We start from the raw sequence: 20,417 nt of genomic DNA on the forward strand, positions 1-20,417 counted from the left end.
CGGAGCACAAGTCTGTTTGATCTGCGTCTATAAAGTGTTATGGACTGGAGGCTGGGCTTTTGAATGGGGCTATTTTAATGTTTTTCCTCCTCTGTAATTTGGGGACGAGTCGCAAATTAATTTGTGTTTACAAAAGGGATTTACAATACGCTAAACCCACTGTGACGTCTTTGGCACTCACACGCCTCTTTCATCTACACAAGCTGTAATTTGTGTGTGTGTGACTGTGTGTGTGTGTGAGAGAGAGAGTGTTGTCTGTGTGTGTGCGCGAGTGTGAATGGGTGAAAATTATATTTTTGTGAGGATATTTATCTGCTAGCTAGTGTTGACTTGCGTGTGTACACGTGCACTCTCTGTGTGAGGGCTCTTGGCTTGAGTTAAATCATATGAATAGGTGTGTGTGTGTGTGTGTGTGTGTGTGTGTGTGTGTGTGTGTGTGTGTGTGTGTGTGTGTGTGTGTGTGTGTGTGTGTGTGTGTGTGTGTGTGTGTGTGTGTGTGTGTGTGTGTGTGTGTGTGTGTGTGTGTGTGTGCTCTTGGCTTGAGTTAAATCATATGAATAGATGTGTGTGTGTGTGTGTGTGTGTGTGTGTGTGTGTGTGTCTGTGTGTGTGTGTTCATACGTACACTCTCTGTGTGAGGGCTCTTGGCTTAGGTTAAATAATACGAATAGATATAGATGTGTGTGTGTGTGTGTGTGTGTGTGTGTGTGTGTGTGTGTGTGTGTGCCTGTGCCTGTCTCCTCTGGCCACACTCTAACCCAGACTGCGTCTCCTCCTCCCCTCCTCTGTGGCGCGGTGTGGTGTGGCGCGGCGCGTCCCTCTGCAGGTGAAGCCGCTGGGCTGTGACGGCAGCACGTCGCTCTCGTCCTGGCTGGACGCGCTGGGCCTGCAGGAGTACCTGCACAACTTCCTGTCCAGCGGCTACCGCACCCTGGAGTGCGTCAAGAACCTGTGGGAGCTCGAGATCGTCAATGTGAGCAGCCATGCCGCCGCCACCGAAATGGCTAATCCCTCGCGGATCACCATTCAAGATGACACACACACACACACACACACACTAAATTGTACCCCCACCCCCTCCAAGGGCAGAGAGAGCAGGGCAGAGAAGGAAGCGATTTCTACAGGGAAAAACTCCCGGCAGATAAATACGTTTCTTTACAGTGTTGAAGTGAACCGTTGGAAGTATAAATGAGCCCTTTTAAGATATCTCTGGTCAATTTCCCGTACATGGATTAAGCCCTAGTCCTAGACTAAAAGCTTTTTTCAATGGAGATTTTCATTGAAGATTTCTTTTATTGTAAGACTAGGCTTAATCCCTGTATGGGAAGCCGGCCCTTGATGTTAAGGTTGAAAACATTATAATTCTCTGGCACTGATAGAAAGTTCCAAGATCCATTTTCTTTTTAGTCTTCTATTGAGTTCAGCTATGAGCAATCTGCATATCCTTTAATCTTTACTTTTATACTTTATATACTTGCATTGCTAGCATTTTGTTTTGTGTGTGTTCTTTTTGCATTAGTGAAATAGTACACTCTACTTTGATCTGAATTTGTATAATGTATTGTGTGTATGTCCTATAGATCTGTGTGAAGTGTGGTTTGGTGTGTGTGTGTGTGTGTGTGTGTGTGTGTGTGTGTGTGTGTGTGTGTGTGTGTGTGTGTGTGTGTGTGTGTGTGTGTGTGTGTGTGTGTGTGTGTGTGTGTGTGTGTGTGTGTGTGTGTGTGTGTGTGTGTGTGTGTGTGTGTGTGTGTGTGTGTGTGTGTGTGTGTGTGTGTGTGTGTGTGTGTGTGCTCTGTGCTCACATTGTCTTTTGTTTCTGGTGTGGTGTGAAGGTACTAAAGATCACGCTGCTGGGACACAGGAAGAGAATTATTGCATCACTGGCTGAGCGGCCTTATGAGGAGCCGCCCGTTAAACCCCCGCGCCTCTCCCAGATCAGAGTGAGTCTCACCACACACACACACACACACACACACACACACACACACACACACACACACACACACACATACACACACACACACTCACTCACGCCTTTCCCAGATCAGAGTGAGTCTCACCACACACACACACACACACACACACACACACACACACACATACACACACACACACTCACTCACGCCTTTCCCAGATCAGAGTGAGCCTCACAACACACACACATGCGCATACACACTCACTCACTCACGCCTTTCCCAGATCAGAGTCAGTCTCACAACACACACACACACTCATATGTGCCTGTCCCAGATCAGAGTGAGCCTCACAACACACACACGCGCATACACACACACATGCACGTCTGCCTCTCCCTGATCATAGTCAGTCTCACAACACACACACTAACACGCCTACAGAAACACATTAAAAAAAGTGTATGTGCTTTTAACCATATGCATATTGCTGCCATGCATGTGAGAAGCGCACTAGAACCCAAGGTTATTGGGAGGCTTCACAAAGAGATGTGGAGTTAAACGAATGAGGCCATTTGATATTGTGTATTATTATACGATTGCTTTAAATGAAACTCCCACTACTTGGGAACAAATGGGCATGCTATGTAATAGGTTTTTAAATGCTGTTCCCTGCTCCTCTCTCTCTCTCTCTCTCTTTTTCTCTCTCGCTCTCTCATTCTCTCTCGCTCTCTATCTTTCTGTCTTGCTCTCTTTGTTTCTTTCTTTCGCTCTCTCTCATTCTCTCTCGCTCTCTCTCTATTATCTATCTTTCTGTCTCGCTCTCTTTCTTTCTTTCTTTCTTTCTTTCGCTCTCTCTCTCTATCTATCTTTCCCTTCTCTTTCTCTCTCTCTCTCTCTCTCTCTCTCTCTCTCTCTCTCTCTCTCTCTCTCCCTCCCTCTCCTTCTCTCTGCGCGTGTAGTGCCAGGACCTGATGTCTCAGCAGTCCTCGCCCCTGAGCCACATGGACTCGTACACGGGCCGCTCCATGGACCCGCTGCTGCCCCCCGGGGACTCTGGGAGGAGGCGAGGAGGGCCGCCGGAGCCGGAGTACGACATGGTGCAGCGGCCGCGCAGCGAGCGGCTCTACTCGCACGTGAGTGGACCCTGCTGCTTCATGATGAGCCCTCGCCGCCCCCGGCCGGCTCCGTACATCACACGGGTCGCTGGACTGGGATCAGTTTGCAAACAGTGTGGGGGGGGGGGGGGGGGTGGGGGGAGCTGGCTGTTTGTTTACTCTGTTTGACTTCGGTCTCTCTTTCTCTCTGTTTATCGATCTCTCCTCCCGTTGATCTTTATGTTTGTGTTGGTTTGTCTGCTATTATTTCATATCCAAACAGCTTTCTCTTCTCAATGCTCCTGTCGTCGCACATGTCATCTAGCTAATATTCTCTCACCCCCTCCCTCTCTCTCTACCCCCCCTTCTCCCTTTCTCTCCTCTCTCTCTCTTTCTCTTTCTCCTTCTCTCTCTCCATCCCTCCCTTACTGTCCCTCCTCCAGGAGCGGTACGAGGACCGGCACAGAGAGCCTCGCCTGACCCTGCGACCCCCGAGCCTGGCTGCTCCGTACGCCCCCGTCCAGAACTGGCACCACCAGCCGGAGAAGCTCATCTTCGAGTCCTGCGGCTACGAGGCTAACGTGAGCGCCGGCGGCACTTACACATGCTCACACACGCTCACACACACTCACACACACTCACACTTGCGCTACAGTCTAAGAGATATGAGCCTGGCTCCTCAGGCTATGCTTCAGGAGGACACGCTTTTTCCCAGAAAGCACCAGTTTCATCTCTAAGCCTTCACTTCAGTGAAATGGGCGAGATAAGAAAGAGTTACATGTAAGGTTAGCTGTTTGCTAATAGCGTAAGTAGCCATTGTTTGGAGGCAGTTTCAAAGCCCCACATGTTCTCATGTGACATGTGGGTCAAGGTCACAAGGGTGTGATGCTGCCAAACTCCCAGTGCACAGTTGTGTGTGTGTCTGTCATTTGACACCAAACCCAATAGAGGGGTTAAAGGAATAGTTCGGAATTTTGGACATAGGACCTAATTTCCAACTTTACCGAGGTGATATAGGTTGGTGGAGACCGTTTTTTATCGAGTTTAGCCCCTTCCTTCAGTTGCAGCGTCCCCCTTTGCTAACGCTGGTTTTGAGCTACCGCATTTCTACGGTAACATCAGTCTGATATCAACAACAGTCTTACTCACTCCACCGCACACCCGAGACCAGTCAATTAAAACGTCAGACTATCGATATACATGTGTTGATAGAATAATTTTAGAAATAAAACTAACCTTGCAACTCAATGATTTATTACAATTTGAGGGACTAGTTTCTCAATATCAATCCGCCACTGCCATACAGGGAACAAAGTAGGCTATTGCAATGCGATGCAAGGTTAGTTTTATTTCTAACATTGTTCTATCAACATGTGGCATGTGCATCGATAGTCTGACGTTATAATTTATTTGTTTCGAGTGATCTGTGGAGTGTTTTCAGAGGCAGGCTGGATGTTACCGTTGGCTTGCGTTATCTCGGCACCTACGTTAGCACGAGATGAACGCTGCAACTCAAGGAAGGGCAGAAATTCACTGAAAATGGTCTTCACCGACCTATATCACCCAGACTGAGTTGGAAATGAGGTCCTATGTCCAAAATTCCGAACTATTGCTTTAAGATTTAGGTGTGTGTGTGCCCGTGAGCTGTGTGAATGCTGTGTGTGTGTGTCTCTGTCATTTGACTCTAAACCCAATAGAAGGGTAAAGGGTTAGGTGTGTATGTGTGTTACTCTTTCAGTAAGTGTGTGTAACTCACTTGTTTCTCTGTGTGTGTGTGTGCAGTACCTGGGCTCCATGCTCATCAAAGACCTGCGGGGAACAGAGTCCACACAAGACGCCTGTGCTAAAATGAGGGTACGTACTGTAGTCCGCCATCTTCACCTCTGCTCTGAGATCAGTTTACTGGCGTCTTCATTTATTCATGGCTTTGAGTTTGCACTGAAGGAGAAGAGAGACCTTGACATCCACATCCACATCAATTGTTTTTATTTATTCATGTATTTATTTATTTATTTCATAAAGAGTTACACGCAAGGTAATGCTATTTGGTAATAGCATAGTTAGCCAACTATATGCTAAAAATGCAACGCGCGTTCCACCTGCAAACCTGTTAGCCATTAAGCGCCTGTCTTCCAACATGGCCATGCTTTGAGTACTGAGGTAATAAGGCATAGGCGTGGTGTTGGGTAAGCACTCCAGCTGCTGAAGCACCATTGGTATGTGCTGAGTTAGCATGCCTGGAGGGGCCGTAGCCCGCTGCGCTTAATGAACAGCTCCTGCTCATTTCCATTTAAACGGATAACCAAAGCTCCATCCAAAATGACACACATAGACACACACACACACACACACACACACACCTCCATCCAAAACGATCGCCGCTGGTGATCAATCCCACGACATGGCGCCGCCCCACCCTGCTGAGTGCAGATGACTCATGGGCCCCCCTCTGCTACACACACACACACACACACACACACACACACACGTACGTATGTTACTCCCTGGACAGAGAAGGGTATTGGAGCAGTGCCTCCGCTTCTGTGTCGGTTCCAATACTGCGTTATACACACACATACACATACACATACACACACACACACACACACACACACACACACACTCACACACACACACACACACGCGTTACTCCCTGGACAGAGAAGGGTGATGGAGCAGTGCCTCTGTTTCAGTCCCAATACTGCGTAGCACACATACACACACCGATAAGGTTAAGTGAGTTCCTCGCCAGGGTGCCTGTTTTGGCGGCGTTGCGTTTTGAACCGTTATTGATTGCGTTACAATAGCGCGAGTCTGGGGAAGATCCATCTCGGAGGCAGATGCAAACAGCGGCTGCTGTTATCACTGCCAGGGGGAACCATTAGGAGATGAGCCATGGTGGAGCCACGCTGTCTGCCCACTCACTCACTTACTCGCTCGCTCACTTCCCACTGCCAGCGCCCACGAAAATATACAGCCCGCCAACGCTGCCAAGTGTAAGGTCACCCAGAGCGTTTTAGTGGTGTTGTCAAGTCCAGCGCTGTCGGCGCCCGCCGATGGGATGGGACGAGACTGGACTCTGATTGTGTGTGTGTGTGTGTGTGTGTGTGTGATTTCCTGTAGAGGTCGACGGAGCAGCTGAGGAAGGTTCCCACCATCATCCTCTCCATCACCTATAAAGGGGTGAAGTTCATTGACGCAGCCAACAAGGTGGGTGCTGCTGCTGCTGCTCGCTCGCTCGCGAGTTTTGAGCCTTAAAAAATTCTCTGACATTTAGACTTTTGGGGTATAGAGTGACTCACCATCATGAGTCATCAAGAGGTGCGTGTGTGTGTGTGTGTGTGTGTGTGTGTGTGTGTGTGTGTGTGTGTGTGTGTGTGTGTGTGTGTGTGTGTGTGTGTGTGTGTGTGTGTGTGTGTGTGTGTGTGTGTGTGTGTGTGTGTGTGTGTGTGTGTGTGTGTGTGTGTGTGTGTGTGTGTGTGTGTGTGTGTGTGTGTGTGTGTGTGTGTGTGTGTGTGTGTGTGTGTGTGTGTGTGTGTGTGTGTGTGTGTGTGTGTGTTGTGCATGTGTACAAGTTAGGTGTTGAATACTCACATTCTCACACATACAGTATTCCACACACTCTCATTGGCACTATATCTACAGTACCTACCTCTATTTTATCTCTGGATCTTTCTCTTTCTCTTTCTGTTTCTCTTTGTTAAACCTAGAGGGTAGGGTCATCCATCAATACTGACCATACAGTGTGTACAGTATAAAAGGCTAACACTTGCTGACGGTGAAAAGACATCTCTCCTGTCCCTGCAGTAATTCATAACTGTCAGGGCTCTTTGTTTGTGCACTCCTCTTTGACTAAGAGACACAGGACTTGACAGCTTGGCCCTTTTGTCTGTTCCGTTGCAGAACATCATTGCGGAACACGAGATAAGGAACATCTCGTGTGCAGCTCAGGATCCGGAGGACCTGTGCACCTTTGCTTACATCACCAAGGACCTGCAGACCAGCCACCACTACTGCCACGTCTTCAGCACAGTAGACGTAGTAAGGGCCGCCGCCACTGTTCCAGATATTCACGAAAGAAATACATAAACACTATTCCAGATATACACCAGAACAATACATGAACACTGTTCTAGATATACACCAGAACAATACACAAACACTATTCCAGATATTCACCAAACAACACACAATACATAAACACTATTCCAATACATGAACATTCCAGATTTTCACTAAGGCAATATGCAAACACTATTCTAGATTTTCACCAAAGCAATACATAAACACTATTCTAGATTTTCACCAAAGCAATACACAAACAATATTCCGGGTATTCAACAAAGCAATACACAAACTACCTTTTAGAACAGTGTTTAACGTTATCCTGTAGTATTTAGCCAGGGTTACAGTGTGCCTTTACTACCCTGTAGAACACAGGATTCAGTTCAGCCTTTAATGGTTGTGCTGATTGTTTAAGCTAAATACTACTTGTAGAAAGATGTCCAGGGGCACAGTTTGGTACCCTGACTATAGAATCCTTGCTGTAGTAACACAAAGCATTAACACTTCAAGGCTAACCATGCCGTTATTTCTCTTTGCTTAATTTCCCTTTTGCCCTTAACCTTCGCCTCGGTTCAATGGACCCCTTTTGATCAGCCCTGAGCTCACCATTAGCCTCTTGACCTCGTTCTCCAGCCAGGAAAGCAACAAAAGACCCAGGCCTATCCACAGTGCTGTTAAGCTAACACCACTCCCACCCCATCCCTCACTCGATACCAGCAGACTGACCACACCGCCAGTGTATATGACTCCCTTTTAAAGCATATCGACCAATGTGGGATCTGATTCCTGCACGTACCAGACTTACCCGTAAAACCCCTCCCCTCACACACACACACACACACACACACACACACACACACCGACCTCCAATTGAGTTACAGAAACAATGGCGTCTATGGAGGACCACTTGCATAACTAATGGTCAGCCGAGGGCAGTTTGGCAGTTAAAGAAGTTGAGGAAGCTCAGGCTCAGACAGCGGTCACCGTGCCACATTTTTTTTCTCCTCCCATATGCTAAACCGTGCCTTCACTTTTTAGTTCCACTACAGATTCACTTTGTATTAATTACGTTCTGACAAGATGACTCATGTCTGGTCAACACAGGGAGCACAGCTGTGAATCTATTTTTTTTTCTTTTTTTTTTTTTTTTGCTTTGATCTTGTTCGCAGCCAGGCACACCAATCACAAATATTATGGCAGGCTGTCTTGATGAAGATGCCTTTTGGTTATCGTGACTGTTATAGTGAATAGAGGACAGTGCTAGTCAGCAGAGTGGAGATGAGTGTCAGGAAGGCTCCATATGAGGAAGGCAAGTGGGCAGGATTTGAGATCCAGAAGTGTGTTTGTCTTGCAGCTTTAATCCAGGCACACGTGCGCTGATACAATCCTGACAGCGTCTTTAGCCTGAAACGTCAGCGCAGGTTCTGCCACCTCTGTTTTGTGATTCCGGTCCGTTTGTTCCCAGACGGAACGTCTGAATAAAGACCCGACCGTCGGAACACAGCAGGGTAGCCAGAACAGGTGCGCGGAGACGTGGGAACCGGGGAGGAACAGCTTGCTGTCACACGTTCTCTCCTGTTTGACATTGATGCAGGAAGCAAGACGTCTCTTTTTCTTTCTGTCTTTCTTTTTTTAAGAAGATAAAGGAAAGGGGGAAAAAGATGACTTGCAGTTCTCTCGTTTCGTTTTGTGTTTCCCCCTCGAGTTACCTCGCTCTCCAGGGATCCGGTAGCTACACACCGAGAACAGTTCCGTGTATTTTCACCCTGGTTACACTACATCACACACACACACAGCCTTGATTCAGTTTCATTTATAATGCTGTCTTAATTTATATGCACTTCTCAGCGATCTGCAGACTAAACTCCTACTGCGATGCATTGCCCTCTGTGAGATTAAATTACCTGTTATACTTATCATATGGAAATCAGATTAAACTTGCACATCCCGGGGCTCTTAATGGGTAATGAGTTTAATAATAGATTTAGGTCCTCTGCAAAAGAGATTAGATCAATGTGTATCAGATGTAACCGGATCTACAAGCCGAGCCGACAGTGTCTCTTGTCAGAGCGTTGTCTTTTCCAGCCTCTCGTATATCTCACCACCACTGTTCTTGGTCCCGCCTTTCTCGACAGAACCTGACCTATGAGATCATCTTGACCCTGGGACAGGCGTTTGAGGTGGCCTATCAGCTCGCACTGCAGGCGCAGAGGACCAAAAAGCAGCAGGGCATGCCCGGAGGCGCGGGGTCAGAGGTCATCGAGACCAAGACCAGCCGGCCGGTGCCCAAGCCACGGGTGAGCATGAGGAAGTCGGGGGTGAGTGTCCGAACGGATGAACTGTTACACACACACACACACACACACACACGCACACACACACACACACACACACGCACATCTGAATGTGAATACCGGTACATCACATGCTCCTAGGCTCATACAGACACACCCTTCGGAACCAAACACTGTAACGCCGCCTGCCCAATTCACGCCAAAGATGCGCGACAAGGCGAAACCGTTGCAGAAGGACTTGCAGGGGTCTGAATTAAATGTTGCATTTGTCGTCGCAAGCCGTCACCAGGCATTTGACATGTTAAGTCACAGTTGCAAGGTTTTAGAACGTTGCAGTTCATTTCATTGCAAATCTTTGGTTTGAACCCCCCCTTAAGTCATTCTGTCTTCAGACCCTCCTGTACACACACACACACAGACACACACACACACACACACACACACGTGTTTTAAAGTTGGAGCGTTTCTGCAGTGTGTTTGTGCAGGAGGAGCCAGTGGAAAGAGAGGCTAAATTGCCTCACGCAGATCATACGAGTCCCAGGCGGCAGACGTGCATATGAAAAGATTTAATGATTTCATTAGCAGGCTTTTGTGGGGCCTTGAGACATGTGTTTCAGCCATTACCTTGTTAAGAGGCTGTTAAAGTCACTTTCTCAGTTACAGTCTAATTAGAAAAGAACTCTACCTGTTCAACACACGCGCACACACACATCTGCTTGCGCACAAAACCTACCCCCCCCTCTCTCTCTTTCTCTCTCTGTCTCTCTTCTTCTCTTTCTCTCTCTTTCTCTCTCTCTCCCTCTCTCTCTCTCTTTCCTCTTTCTCTTTCTAGCCTGCAGCCACAGTCATTGCGCTATATAGATTTGCTAACCTCTGATCTGAATAATGGCTTAAATAATGAATTTGGTGATTAGCCTTTCAGGGCCAGCCGTTCAGGAAGCTCAATACATATCCGCTGTGAACACGCTTACCGCCAGGGCTGCTTTCAACTGCACCACTCCAGCCTGCGGTTTTGTGTCCTATTCAGCATAAACGTACAGAAGAGCAGCTCTGCTACTCTTTCGGCAGAGTAACTAATTAATGGTTTATAATGGTTCATAACAAACCCCAGTCTGGGTCCCTTACTCTGGGGGAAAAAAACAATGTTAATATGGAAGCCTACTGCATAATCATTAGCTTTGATATGTTGATACATTTTTAAGAACTGAAAAGGTTACAGACATTTCCTGTAAACATAGCCCACTGCCTGGATGTTTTCAGCAAGCTCAACAGAATCGTAGTGCATAACCCCCCTGTGGAGTCGATGTTGTTTTCATATGTCAGTAGATGGGTCATAGGTAAAGCTATTAATGCCTGCTGTGTCATGCTATTTTGGTTTGGTGCTGCCATTTTCTCTCTTCCACATTCCACGTGCTGTTTATATCTCTGTTTCTGATCACTCTTTCCCGTTCTATCTTCTGTTTTCTGTCTCCCACTCCTTCTCTTTGTTACTGTGGACTCTCTCGCTCTTTCTCTCTGTTCTCTCTAAACCCCTCCCCACCTCAACTTGTCTGCTGTCTCTTTCACTCTCTCTTTCATGTCTCTTTCTCTCACACTTTCCTGCTTTTTTTTCTCTGTCTCCATCTCCGATTCTCTCTTACTCTCTTTCTGCTATGGCCACTCTCCCTCCCTCTCTCTCTCCCTGTCTTTCTTTCTCTCTTTCCCACTTTCTTTCTCTTTCCCACTTTTTCTCTCTCCCTCTATTTCTCTCCCTCTATCTCTCACAAACGTTCACTCTTCTTCTTTCTTTCTCTCGCTCTCTCACTCTATCTATATATCTCTCTCTCTATCACTCTCTTTCTCTCTCTCTCTGTTTGTCTGTGTGGTCTCTGTCTCTGTCTCTCAGGACTCTCCTCTGCTCGACAGCCGCTGTTGTTACTGTCACACGTGCACCACCCACCGACCTTCCTTCCTCCCGCTGCACTCTAGCAGTCCTGCTGCCCAGGTGTCCGTCCAGCTCTCTCTCTGTCTGTCTGTCCATCTGTCCCTCCCTCCATCCCTCTGTCCCTTCCTTCTTTTCTCTTTTCTTGTCCGTCCTTCTCTCTCCCCTTCATGGCTGCCTACTGTACCTCTGTATCTTTCTCCCACTTCACATTAATCACTGCCGCACTTTTCACTATCCATTGTCCATGCATTCTCCCCCATGCACTCCTAACGCTGTTCCCCATGCTGTTGTGTTTACTATCTCTGTCTTCTCTCTCTGCACTCTTCTACTCTGGCTGGCTGGCTGGCACACTGACCAGAGGATTCCAATGTTCAGTTCCCATTCCACTGAGATATGTTCTAGAGAGTTCTGAGGTTCCATTGGGATTCCTGTGGGACAGGAGGGACCTCTGGTGGTGTGTCTTGTTGTTGCTGTTGGCCAAGCCTTGGTTATCTTGGCTACTCTCATATTCCATAGTAGTGGGTAGCTTGCTTTTTGTAAAGAATGTTGTTGTAGTTGAGGTCAGTAATTACATGTTGATACCAAAATCATTACTGAATGAAGAATTGGCACCATGCTTTTTAAATAGTGGTTTTGTGTTGTGTTGTGTTGTGCTGTGTTGACCTGAAATTGTGTATACCATGACACAGTTTCTCACATTTGCATTTATTGATCAATACATGTTTGCTAACTCATCATTTTAGAACTAAACTTTCTAAATGGAAGTCTAAACTTTCTAAATGAAAAGATGGAATGCACAGTCTACATTTTTCACCATAGCTGTGATGGTGTAATTAATTACCCATGAAATATTCATTGTTTGGCCACAAACGCAGGCGTGTGGATCAGTTGTTCAACTGTCTTTAATTAACGATACAAAGTGTACTTTGAGGATTTTTTTGTAATTGCAAACCATTTATCTTCTCTCTAATTATGGACAATTATTTGTTTTACACTTCCAATTATGCTCTACAGAGGGACTAGCCCAGCTGCTGGCTATGTACTGTTCAGAGTGAGATAGTTGCTCGCTGAAATGGTTTGATGTAGGCAAACGGGTCACACAGTTCTAAGCTAAACAAACCAATAACCCCCTCCCTCCCCCAGACTACAGTTATATGGTATAACAAGGTTATTCTTTCTTTAGATCCCCTCTGTTTTGTTTTTATTTGATTTTGTTTCTGCATCTGTTTTGTACATATACAAGTTAGCATTGTTCCATGGGTTTGTTTGTTTCCCTGTGAGCTGATGGCCCTCCTCCCTGCCCTGCCCTGTGCTGATGTTGTGCTGTCCCTGTGCTGTCCCTGTGCCCTCCCCAGGTGGACCCCATGGAGCTGGAGGCCGACTCCCAGTCTCAGAGCAGCGCCACGTGGCTGGTGGATCCCAAGGAGTCCAAGCGCACCATCAGCACCAAGTACGAGACCACCATATTCTGAGTGGGGCACTTCCTTCTCTCCTCCTCCTCCTCCTCCTCCTCCTCTCCTCTTCTCCTGCCTCCACCCTTGATCCCCTTCTCCACCCCTTCTCCACCTCAAACCCTCCAGCTCTGTGCCTTCTCACTGTGACTCTGCGCCCCCATCCCCTCCCCCTTTGCCAAAATGGACCTATTTTCGTTCGTCCTCTTCCTCCTCCTCCTCCTCCTCCTGCTCCACCACCTCCTCTTCCTCCTCTCCATCTCTCGCCCCTTGTGCCGACTGGCTCCTAACTCCTAAGACTGCTGGACCCCTGCAGTATGACATCACATTCGCGCGCGCGCGCCCGTCCACCTGCCCGTCCACCTGCCTGCCCCCATCTCTCTCTCTCTCTCTCTCTCCCTCTCCCTCTCTCTCTCTCTCTCTCTCTCTCTCCCTCCCTCCTTGCCCCTGTTTGCGCTTGGTTCAGCTCGGTTCCACTCGGTTCATCTTGGTTCTGCCGATGCCTCTGCCTGGTCCTGTTTTTTCCGGCTCTCCTGGCTGCTTCTCTTTAGAACCCACTGCAGCCACCATCGTTCAACTAACCGGACTCCGCCTGTGTCCACCACCCCACCCATCTCCCTCCCCTGCCAGCCTTCTAACACTGACTGCCATAGAAAACATCCCCCTCCCTGAAGCTATACCCTGGGGACTTTGACTCTTACTCTCGCTCGTCATTTGCCAGTTTTGTGTATGGATTTGTACATCATATCATTAGTGTACCGAAATGGCAGTAGGTGTTTGTATCCAGGTAGCATACAGTACATTCGCTCGCATCCGGTCTCTTCCCGCGGCCCTCCCCCCACCCCCCATCCTCTCCCTCTCTTAGACTGAGCTTAGTCTCCATCCGCTCCCATCAGCATGAAGTTCTGAGCCGAGCCGCTTTGCCCCGTTCCCCAGCTCCAGAGGCACGATCTAACGCATCCGACCCCACGGGCACACCCTCTGCCTGGCAGATGCTTCTCTGTTTTAAAAACATACATTGAAACCCCCTCAAAGCTGATTGGTTGAATGCCAAAGTACCCTAAAGCTGTGCTAACTGAGAACTGTCGTGGAGGCTAGACAAGCACTCTTGCACTGAATCAAACGGTGAACCTCCCCAATGCCTTTATCCAGTCTCCTCCAGTTAACCAATCATCCTGCCTACCCGTCCTGCATCATCTAACAGTCAGCCACCACCATCCTGCCGCCCCTTTGCCAAAAGTCATGACAGTCCTCTTGCTCCTCTGTACTACCTAAATAGAAGTCACCTCTCTCCCTTTTTCTGTGTTTTAGGAGATGAATACTTTTTAGTGATGCAATCTTGTTTTCCCCCCCTTCTGGTGCTTTCCCTGTCTATGCCAGGCATCGGCCACTGTGAGGCGCACTGCTCTTCAACCACCGATTTCCCTCCTTTTGTCTGAACTGTTGATGTCTGAAAAGTCGAGATGAGCTCAAAAACAAACTACAAAAAAGAGACAAACTACAAAAAAAGACCAAAAGGAGACAAAGGGAAACTTGTTACTTGGAATAATGAAATGAAATCAAACAAAAACAGCCAAGGAAAAAAGACACAGCAAAAATGCTGAAAAACATTTTTCCATTTTTTTTGGAGAGCTGATTTTTTTTATTATTATTTTTTTTTTTTTTTTGACTCTTGGACACCTCTGTGGGCTCTGATGATGGCAGGGGAGCCTCCCTAAAGTTCCCGTTGTCTCGCACTGCGCACAGCAAATGAACACTACCTGGATCTCAGCTGTGAGAACCCAGCCTATCGCCTCTGTGTGTGACTGTTTGCGTTTGAAGGGAGTCTCCTGACGCACTCGGAGGAACTCCCACTCGCCCCCACATAGAGTGGATGAAGACTGAGGGTGGGGTGGGGTGGGGTGGGGGATTTGGAAGATGAGTTCACTTTCTCATCTTTTCTGAGACTTTGTGCAACTCTTTGTCTCTTGCCAAACGGAGAGATTTGTTTAAGCACTGTGATGAGTCAAGTTTTCCAGTGAGAGCCCAAGTGCCAGATCAGGCCTGAGAGGAAATGCGGTATTCATAACACGGCACCTGCCTCTGGGCCCGTTCTGAGCTGAGTAGGCCTGTTAGAGCTCTGGTGGTTCAGGATCCAGACCAGAACCTGGAACAGAACCTTCTCTGAGACGGCTGTTGTCTGCAAAGTGTGTCGGTTAGTTTCAGGGCACCTAGAGTGAGGAATGCCATGTGTAGCATTTTCAATCACTGCTCTTGTTGTTGTCTCAGTGTTAAAATACTCTGTGATACAGGCTGTGAAAACAAATTTAGATTGCTTTTTGAACAAAAACAATGCTGAAAAATATGATTAGGTTTTTGGTGCATAGCAAGACTGAATTGGTCAATTTGCACCTTCCTAGCTAACAGTTAAGTAGCTAACAGTTTGTCGCTGTGTTCAATTGCACCTGACATTGCTGTTCTGTGATGCTATCTACTGTCTAGTGTCTACCCACTAACTAGAGAAAACATCTGGAATTGTGCTCTGCTATCAAGCTAATATTTCAACAGTCACCTGTGTAGACAGCACATCTGGAGGATGCATTTATGTAGATGTACCTTTTGTGGATGTGGAGTTGTCACCAGAATCACCGGGCATATGTGGATGACCATGTACAGTATCAAGGCCCAGTAACTAGGGGTGTCTCAAATCTGGTCTCTGAGAACTAGCATTTACACATATAACCAGAGCCTTATACCTCCTTGTTTTCCAAATGAGCAAGCCAATCAGATCTTCAGAGCAAAGCCTTAATGAACTTCAGTAAACATGTAGCAAGCATGCATGCCTGGGTGCTTCAAAAGTTGTATTTGCCTACACAGCCAAATCAAAATTGTGTAGTTCATTGAATACAAAATGGTATCGGTCTCAGTCGTCAAAACTTCTCCATTTCAAATAACATTGGATGTACCTGGCAGTTTGACCCAAGAGCCTCTTCCTGCACTCACTTTCTGTTTCCTTTTTCACCACTTTCTCTTTTCTTCCTCCTGGTGACATGTCTGCCACTCTGGTCACTTTTTTCACATACATTTATTTTGTCTTGGTTCTAAATATTTTTTAAGCTTTAATTTGTATAATTTGAAACCCAAAATTATTTGTGTTTGATTAGTGTGTGTGTGTGTCTGTGTCCTTCCTTAGCTGAAGCTGTGTTGGTGTGGGAGAGGTGAACAGTCTGCATGTCGGTGGGGGTTGTCTGTGTGGGGGTTGGTTTCGGTGTCAGTAGGGTAACCAAAATACCCTAGGGCTCCACCAACACCTAGAGTTAACCCTCACCAGCTGTCCGCAGCAGTTAACGGCATTACAATTCAAACACTGACATGAGTGGAGGAACTACTCCATCCATTCCCCCCGTCAACCACCACCCTCCTCCATCCATCTTGACCCAGCCACACTGAGAACAAAACACAACACATCACAACTCGACACGACACAAACTGTGGAAGGAGCTGCCGTGTTAGTGAACCAGAATCCTCAGGGTCGGGCTCACCTGCAAGCATGACTCACCTGCAAGCATAACTCTGCTGACCCTAAACCCCCTGGCAGGCAACGGCACGACTCTCCGCTCTCATCACAAGCTTGGTGTGTGACGTCATCCCATCACTCGGGCATATTCATCTCACCTTCAGCGTTCACTGGAGAATAGACACAACACTCATATCCCCTTGACTGTGTGTGTGTGTGTGTGTGTGTGTGTGTGTGTGTGAATGTGTTTGTGTGTGTGTGAGAGAGAACAGGGAGATATGAAGGCCTCCAGTCAGGCCACAAGAGGGCAGTATGAGTTCCTCAGGTCATATTAGATGTTCTGGGCATTCCCTCCGAGCCAATGTGAATTGATGAAAAGCAGACTTGTCTTATTCGTTCCAGTGGTCAAACAAAAAGCAGCTAAATATAGATTGCATCTATAGCAACGATCCATCACAGGTTGTAAAACATAGAGCAACTGCTTATAATCTGTTCACCCTGGTTGACACCCAGGTGAAATAGTTATGGGGAAAACACGCTGTGCATTATTTCGTTCATTCCACCTGAAATTTGTCTATTTGTAGTTATTGAGAAACAGGTACGATGTTTATGTTAAAGTTAATGATTTTTACATAGGACTATTTGCTACCCCGTCTAAATTTGTGCAATACTGGACTGGGAGTTGCATTTCTAAGTAGCACTACCATATTGCATCTGCACCTACCCCTTTATTGAGTCCAATTGTTCAAGGGTCATTCAGAACTATGGTACATTCATATCCACGTTATGCCCAATTCGTTCAGTGAAATATATTGATGATTTCTTCTAGACATGTGTAAATGAGTTATAAACTGTGATCCTAAAATCGAGTAAGGCTTCTCTTTGCCATCTGAGACCAGTTGACATCATCTCTTCCTGGATGGATGTGTTTTGGCTTTTTTAAAAATATATATATATAATCAGGAGGTAGCAGAGCTTTTAAAGAGTGAATGGTCAACCAAGCTTTTCTATCTTTATCATGTTTTAGTGGTTTACTCACTCAGAAGTTCAGTGGCTGTCTAATGAAATGAGAAGTTTTAAAAAGAAAAAAGGAGAGAAAATAAAAACAAAATAAAGAAAAGAGCCAAGAGAACAGTTTTGGGGGAAAAGAAATCTTCACTGAAGCCAAACAAGTCCATGCAAATGTATTTCTTGAAATGCAGTTTGAACAGTTCTGAATGAGACTATAGATACTGATTGCCTCTTTTTGTGGTACATTTGGATGTCTGAGGTACAGCGTACAGTACAGTGCTCTGAAGCACGGTGTGCGCACGCACCCCACACGGTCCTGGTCTAGGGGTTTGCACCTTTGCTTATCACCATAGCAACTACAATGGGACTGATGAGATTCTATTGATGACTATGATGATGTATGATGATGCGAACATATGCTAATGGGATTGTAAAATAGCCTCGAGCGATCTGTATTTTGATACTTGAATGATTCTGATTTTATAGATATCTATATATATATATGTATATGTATATGTATGTATGTACTGTATGTACAGCCTGTAATGTTTTTTTTTTTCTTTTGTTTGCCATTTGTCTCGAGCCGAGGGAGGACAAAGTCTTTTTAAAGCGCAACATATCATGATAGCTAATTATTAACATCTGACTGAGAGTACCTTATACACTCTGGTGAACCTCACTACAGGAACTGAGAAAAGAAAAGAGAAAAAAATGTAAATAATCTTGGGCTTCCAGTCTTTTTTATGATTATTATTTTTCATAATTGTACGACTAATAAATGAAGAAATGACATCTATAGTGCCTTGTGTCTGTCTCCTTTCCTTTAAAAGCAAATATTACACATTTCATGTGTACATTGAACAGCTAACATCTGGCGAGTTTTACACTGATCAACTCCACATCAACTCCTTCATGAACTATCGTGTAACATGCGGACTATTTGGAGCACATAAGCATCTCAGTAACATGTTTGGTGTGTTTGTTTGTGTGGACTCCCTATGAACCCATGCTATAGCAAGGGCCTTTAATCTGTGCTTCGGCTGGTTGGATTACGGGTACACTTTAGATCAGCATAACAATCAGATCAACTCTTTGTAGCATTCTGGCATAAAAGAGATAACTGCTTTTGTGATTTGCCCACACACACACACACACACACACATACACACACACATGTAAACACAGTATGCCCACACTAATGACCCCTTTTTTTACAAAGTGATATTGCAGCAAAAGTATTCAAGCGTATTGGGGTTTTGCAGGAACTATTCAAACTGTTTAATACGCCTGTTCAGAAGTCCTAATATTAAAACATGGAATTCAACTTCACAAATGTAGATTTGATAGATGTCAGACCGTGCTTGCTATTTTAGTTCAGAGGGAGGGCTGCGCGGATGCTATCAGTAGGGACTTTTGACAAATGAAGACCACTTACATGAACAGCAAATGGGATGCATAATAGATGCTCTTTGTGATATCAATGTCAGACAAGTGATGCATAGCGGTATTCATTCTTCCCCATGCTGGGGTTGTCCTGGGGAGATGACTGTTCGGGTGATGGATGAAACACCATCGGGAGTTTGAGTGCCTGTCTTACAGCCTCTCCCAGGCCATTGCAAGCTCATCTCAGACAAGTGTGCAGTGTGGCAGAGGTTTGGGTCTGTGGTGGGCTGGTGGCATCCACTAACGTCATGGCTACAATTAGTGATTAAAAAACGAATGCATCCATTTATTCTGGTCTCTTTTGGTTAAGTATCTCCTCCTCATTGAAACACTGTTCATCTGTGTCTAATCACACTTAAAAAGAAAACGTTTCCCCTCCCAAGGGTATAGCTGTACCCTAACGAAAAGTCCCAATCGAAGGGGCTTTATGTGACCACAGTCACCTCTGTGAATTGCCAGCTTGGCTTTTTCATTGTGCTTTCTCAACCATCCTCTAGCCAATGTTACCAGTCTTGACCACAATGCACAATTATCCTAAAGTAAATATCAGGCTTGCACATATTTCATGTGTTTATGAGTTTTATATGCTTTGTGTTTTTAATGAGGTTCAGTACAGTAAAATGCTAATCATCCAAGAAGTATATTAGCTTGGCTAAGTCCATAAACTGTGCTCCCAGAGTGCTCTCAATTAAATGTATGATGCCCATGAACTGGAGTTGACCTGTATGAATACATCCATCCAATGGCAATATAACAGCAGGGCAGGCCTAAAAGGAAATGCACAGTCATGCCTGAAGAATTAGAGGTACAGTGTAGTGTCCATTTATATCCACTAGGAGGCAGTGCTATTCAAGAGCATGGATGTCAGCTGTGAGGTCTTGAAATATGGAGACGCTTCTAAGCTCAGACATAAATGGAGTCATGTGAGTCTTTCAAAATCTAATTGACTCATTAGACTGTGACAGTATTTCTAAATGAGATAAGTGGCCTACTTGAACACCCAGTCTGCACCGATTGACTGTGGTTAAAGACAAGTCATGACATTAAAATGCTCAGTGGAGTTTACTTGACTGCAGTCTGTCTATGTTTCATTCATTCATTCATTCATTCATTCATTCATTATGAACTAATTGGGTGCACAGAACTGAGTCCCAAAATGAGTGAATGCTGCCCACGATGCCTCAAAGAGAGCTTTTGGATGGTGTGTGTGTGTGTGTGTGTGTGTGTGTGTGTGTGTGTGTGTGTGTGTCTGTCTGTGTGTGTGTCTGTGTGTGTGTGTGTGTGTGTGTGTGTGTGTATTTGAGTAGTGGTGAGGGGGTCTGACGACTTTCGGCTCAGCTCAGTCTTGGCTCCCGTTTTCCCACTCTGATTTCCACGCTAGATTAACCAGCAATAGGGACATGCGAGACCCTTTGTCAGGAAAACATTAGGCTGCCATGGGAGACCGTTTACCGGACCGCAGTAAAGCCAGCTGTTGCAGACAACAGCAGCAGCAGCAGAAGAAAGAGAGAAAGTGAGTGAGAGAGAGAGAAGGAGAGACAAGGAAAGAGAGGGAGAGAGAGACAGGGAGAGAGAGGGTGATCAGCTTTCACTGGAGGCGAATGCCGCTGAATTGGCTCTACAGGGCTGCTTGAAAAAAAATAGCTTATTTAGAGTGACTGCCTCAGCCTTAAACTAAATTGTTATGAGAGTGTATTTGACCTAAATCGAAATAGTCGGAGGA

The 20,417-nt window shown here is 46.1% G+C and overlaps 1 protein-coding gene across 8 annotated transcripts in view; it reads left to right on the forward strand.

The window, feature by feature from the left end:
• The window catches only part of LOC134087081 (ankyrin repeat and SAM domain-containing protein 1A-like), a 139,846-nt gene extending 121,794 nt beyond the window's left edge, over positions 1 to 18,052 (forward strand). For 6 of the 8 annotated variants that reach the window (XM_062540299.1, XM_062540301.1, XM_062540306.1 and 3 more), the window contains 9 exons: positions 827 to 973; positions 1,833 to 1,940; positions 2,876 to 3,049; positions 3,454 to 3,591; positions 4,793 to 4,864; positions 6,134 to 6,220; positions 6,914 to 7,051; positions 9,211 to 9,393; positions 12,649 to 12,765. In XM_062540299.1, the coding sequence (XP_062396283.1) occupies positions 827 to 973; positions 1,833 to 1,940; positions 2,876 to 3,049; positions 3,454 to 3,591; positions 4,793 to 4,864; positions 6,134 to 6,220; positions 6,914 to 7,051; positions 9,211 to 9,393; positions 12,649 to 12,765 (1,164 nt within the window). Of the gene's footprint in view, positions 1 to 826; positions 974 to 1,832; positions 1,941 to 2,875; positions 3,050 to 3,453; positions 3,592 to 4,792; positions 4,865 to 6,133; positions 6,221 to 6,913; positions 7,052 to 9,210; positions 9,394 to 12,648; positions 12,766 to 15,916 lie in introns of those variants that run through there. The other 2 variants (XM_062540303.1, XM_062540304.1) reach the window with 2 other exon arrangements.
• The last annotated feature ends 2,365 nt before the right edge of the window (positions 18,053 to 20,417 follow it).

The sequence above is a fragment of the Sardina pilchardus genome, chromosome 7 (genome assembly GCF_963854185.1).
Source record: "Sardina pilchardus chromosome 7, fSarPil1.1, whole genome shotgun sequence".
Classification (NCBI taxonomy): domain Eukaryota; kingdom Metazoa; phylum Chordata; class Actinopteri; order Clupeiformes; family Clupeidae; genus Sardina; species Sardina pilchardus.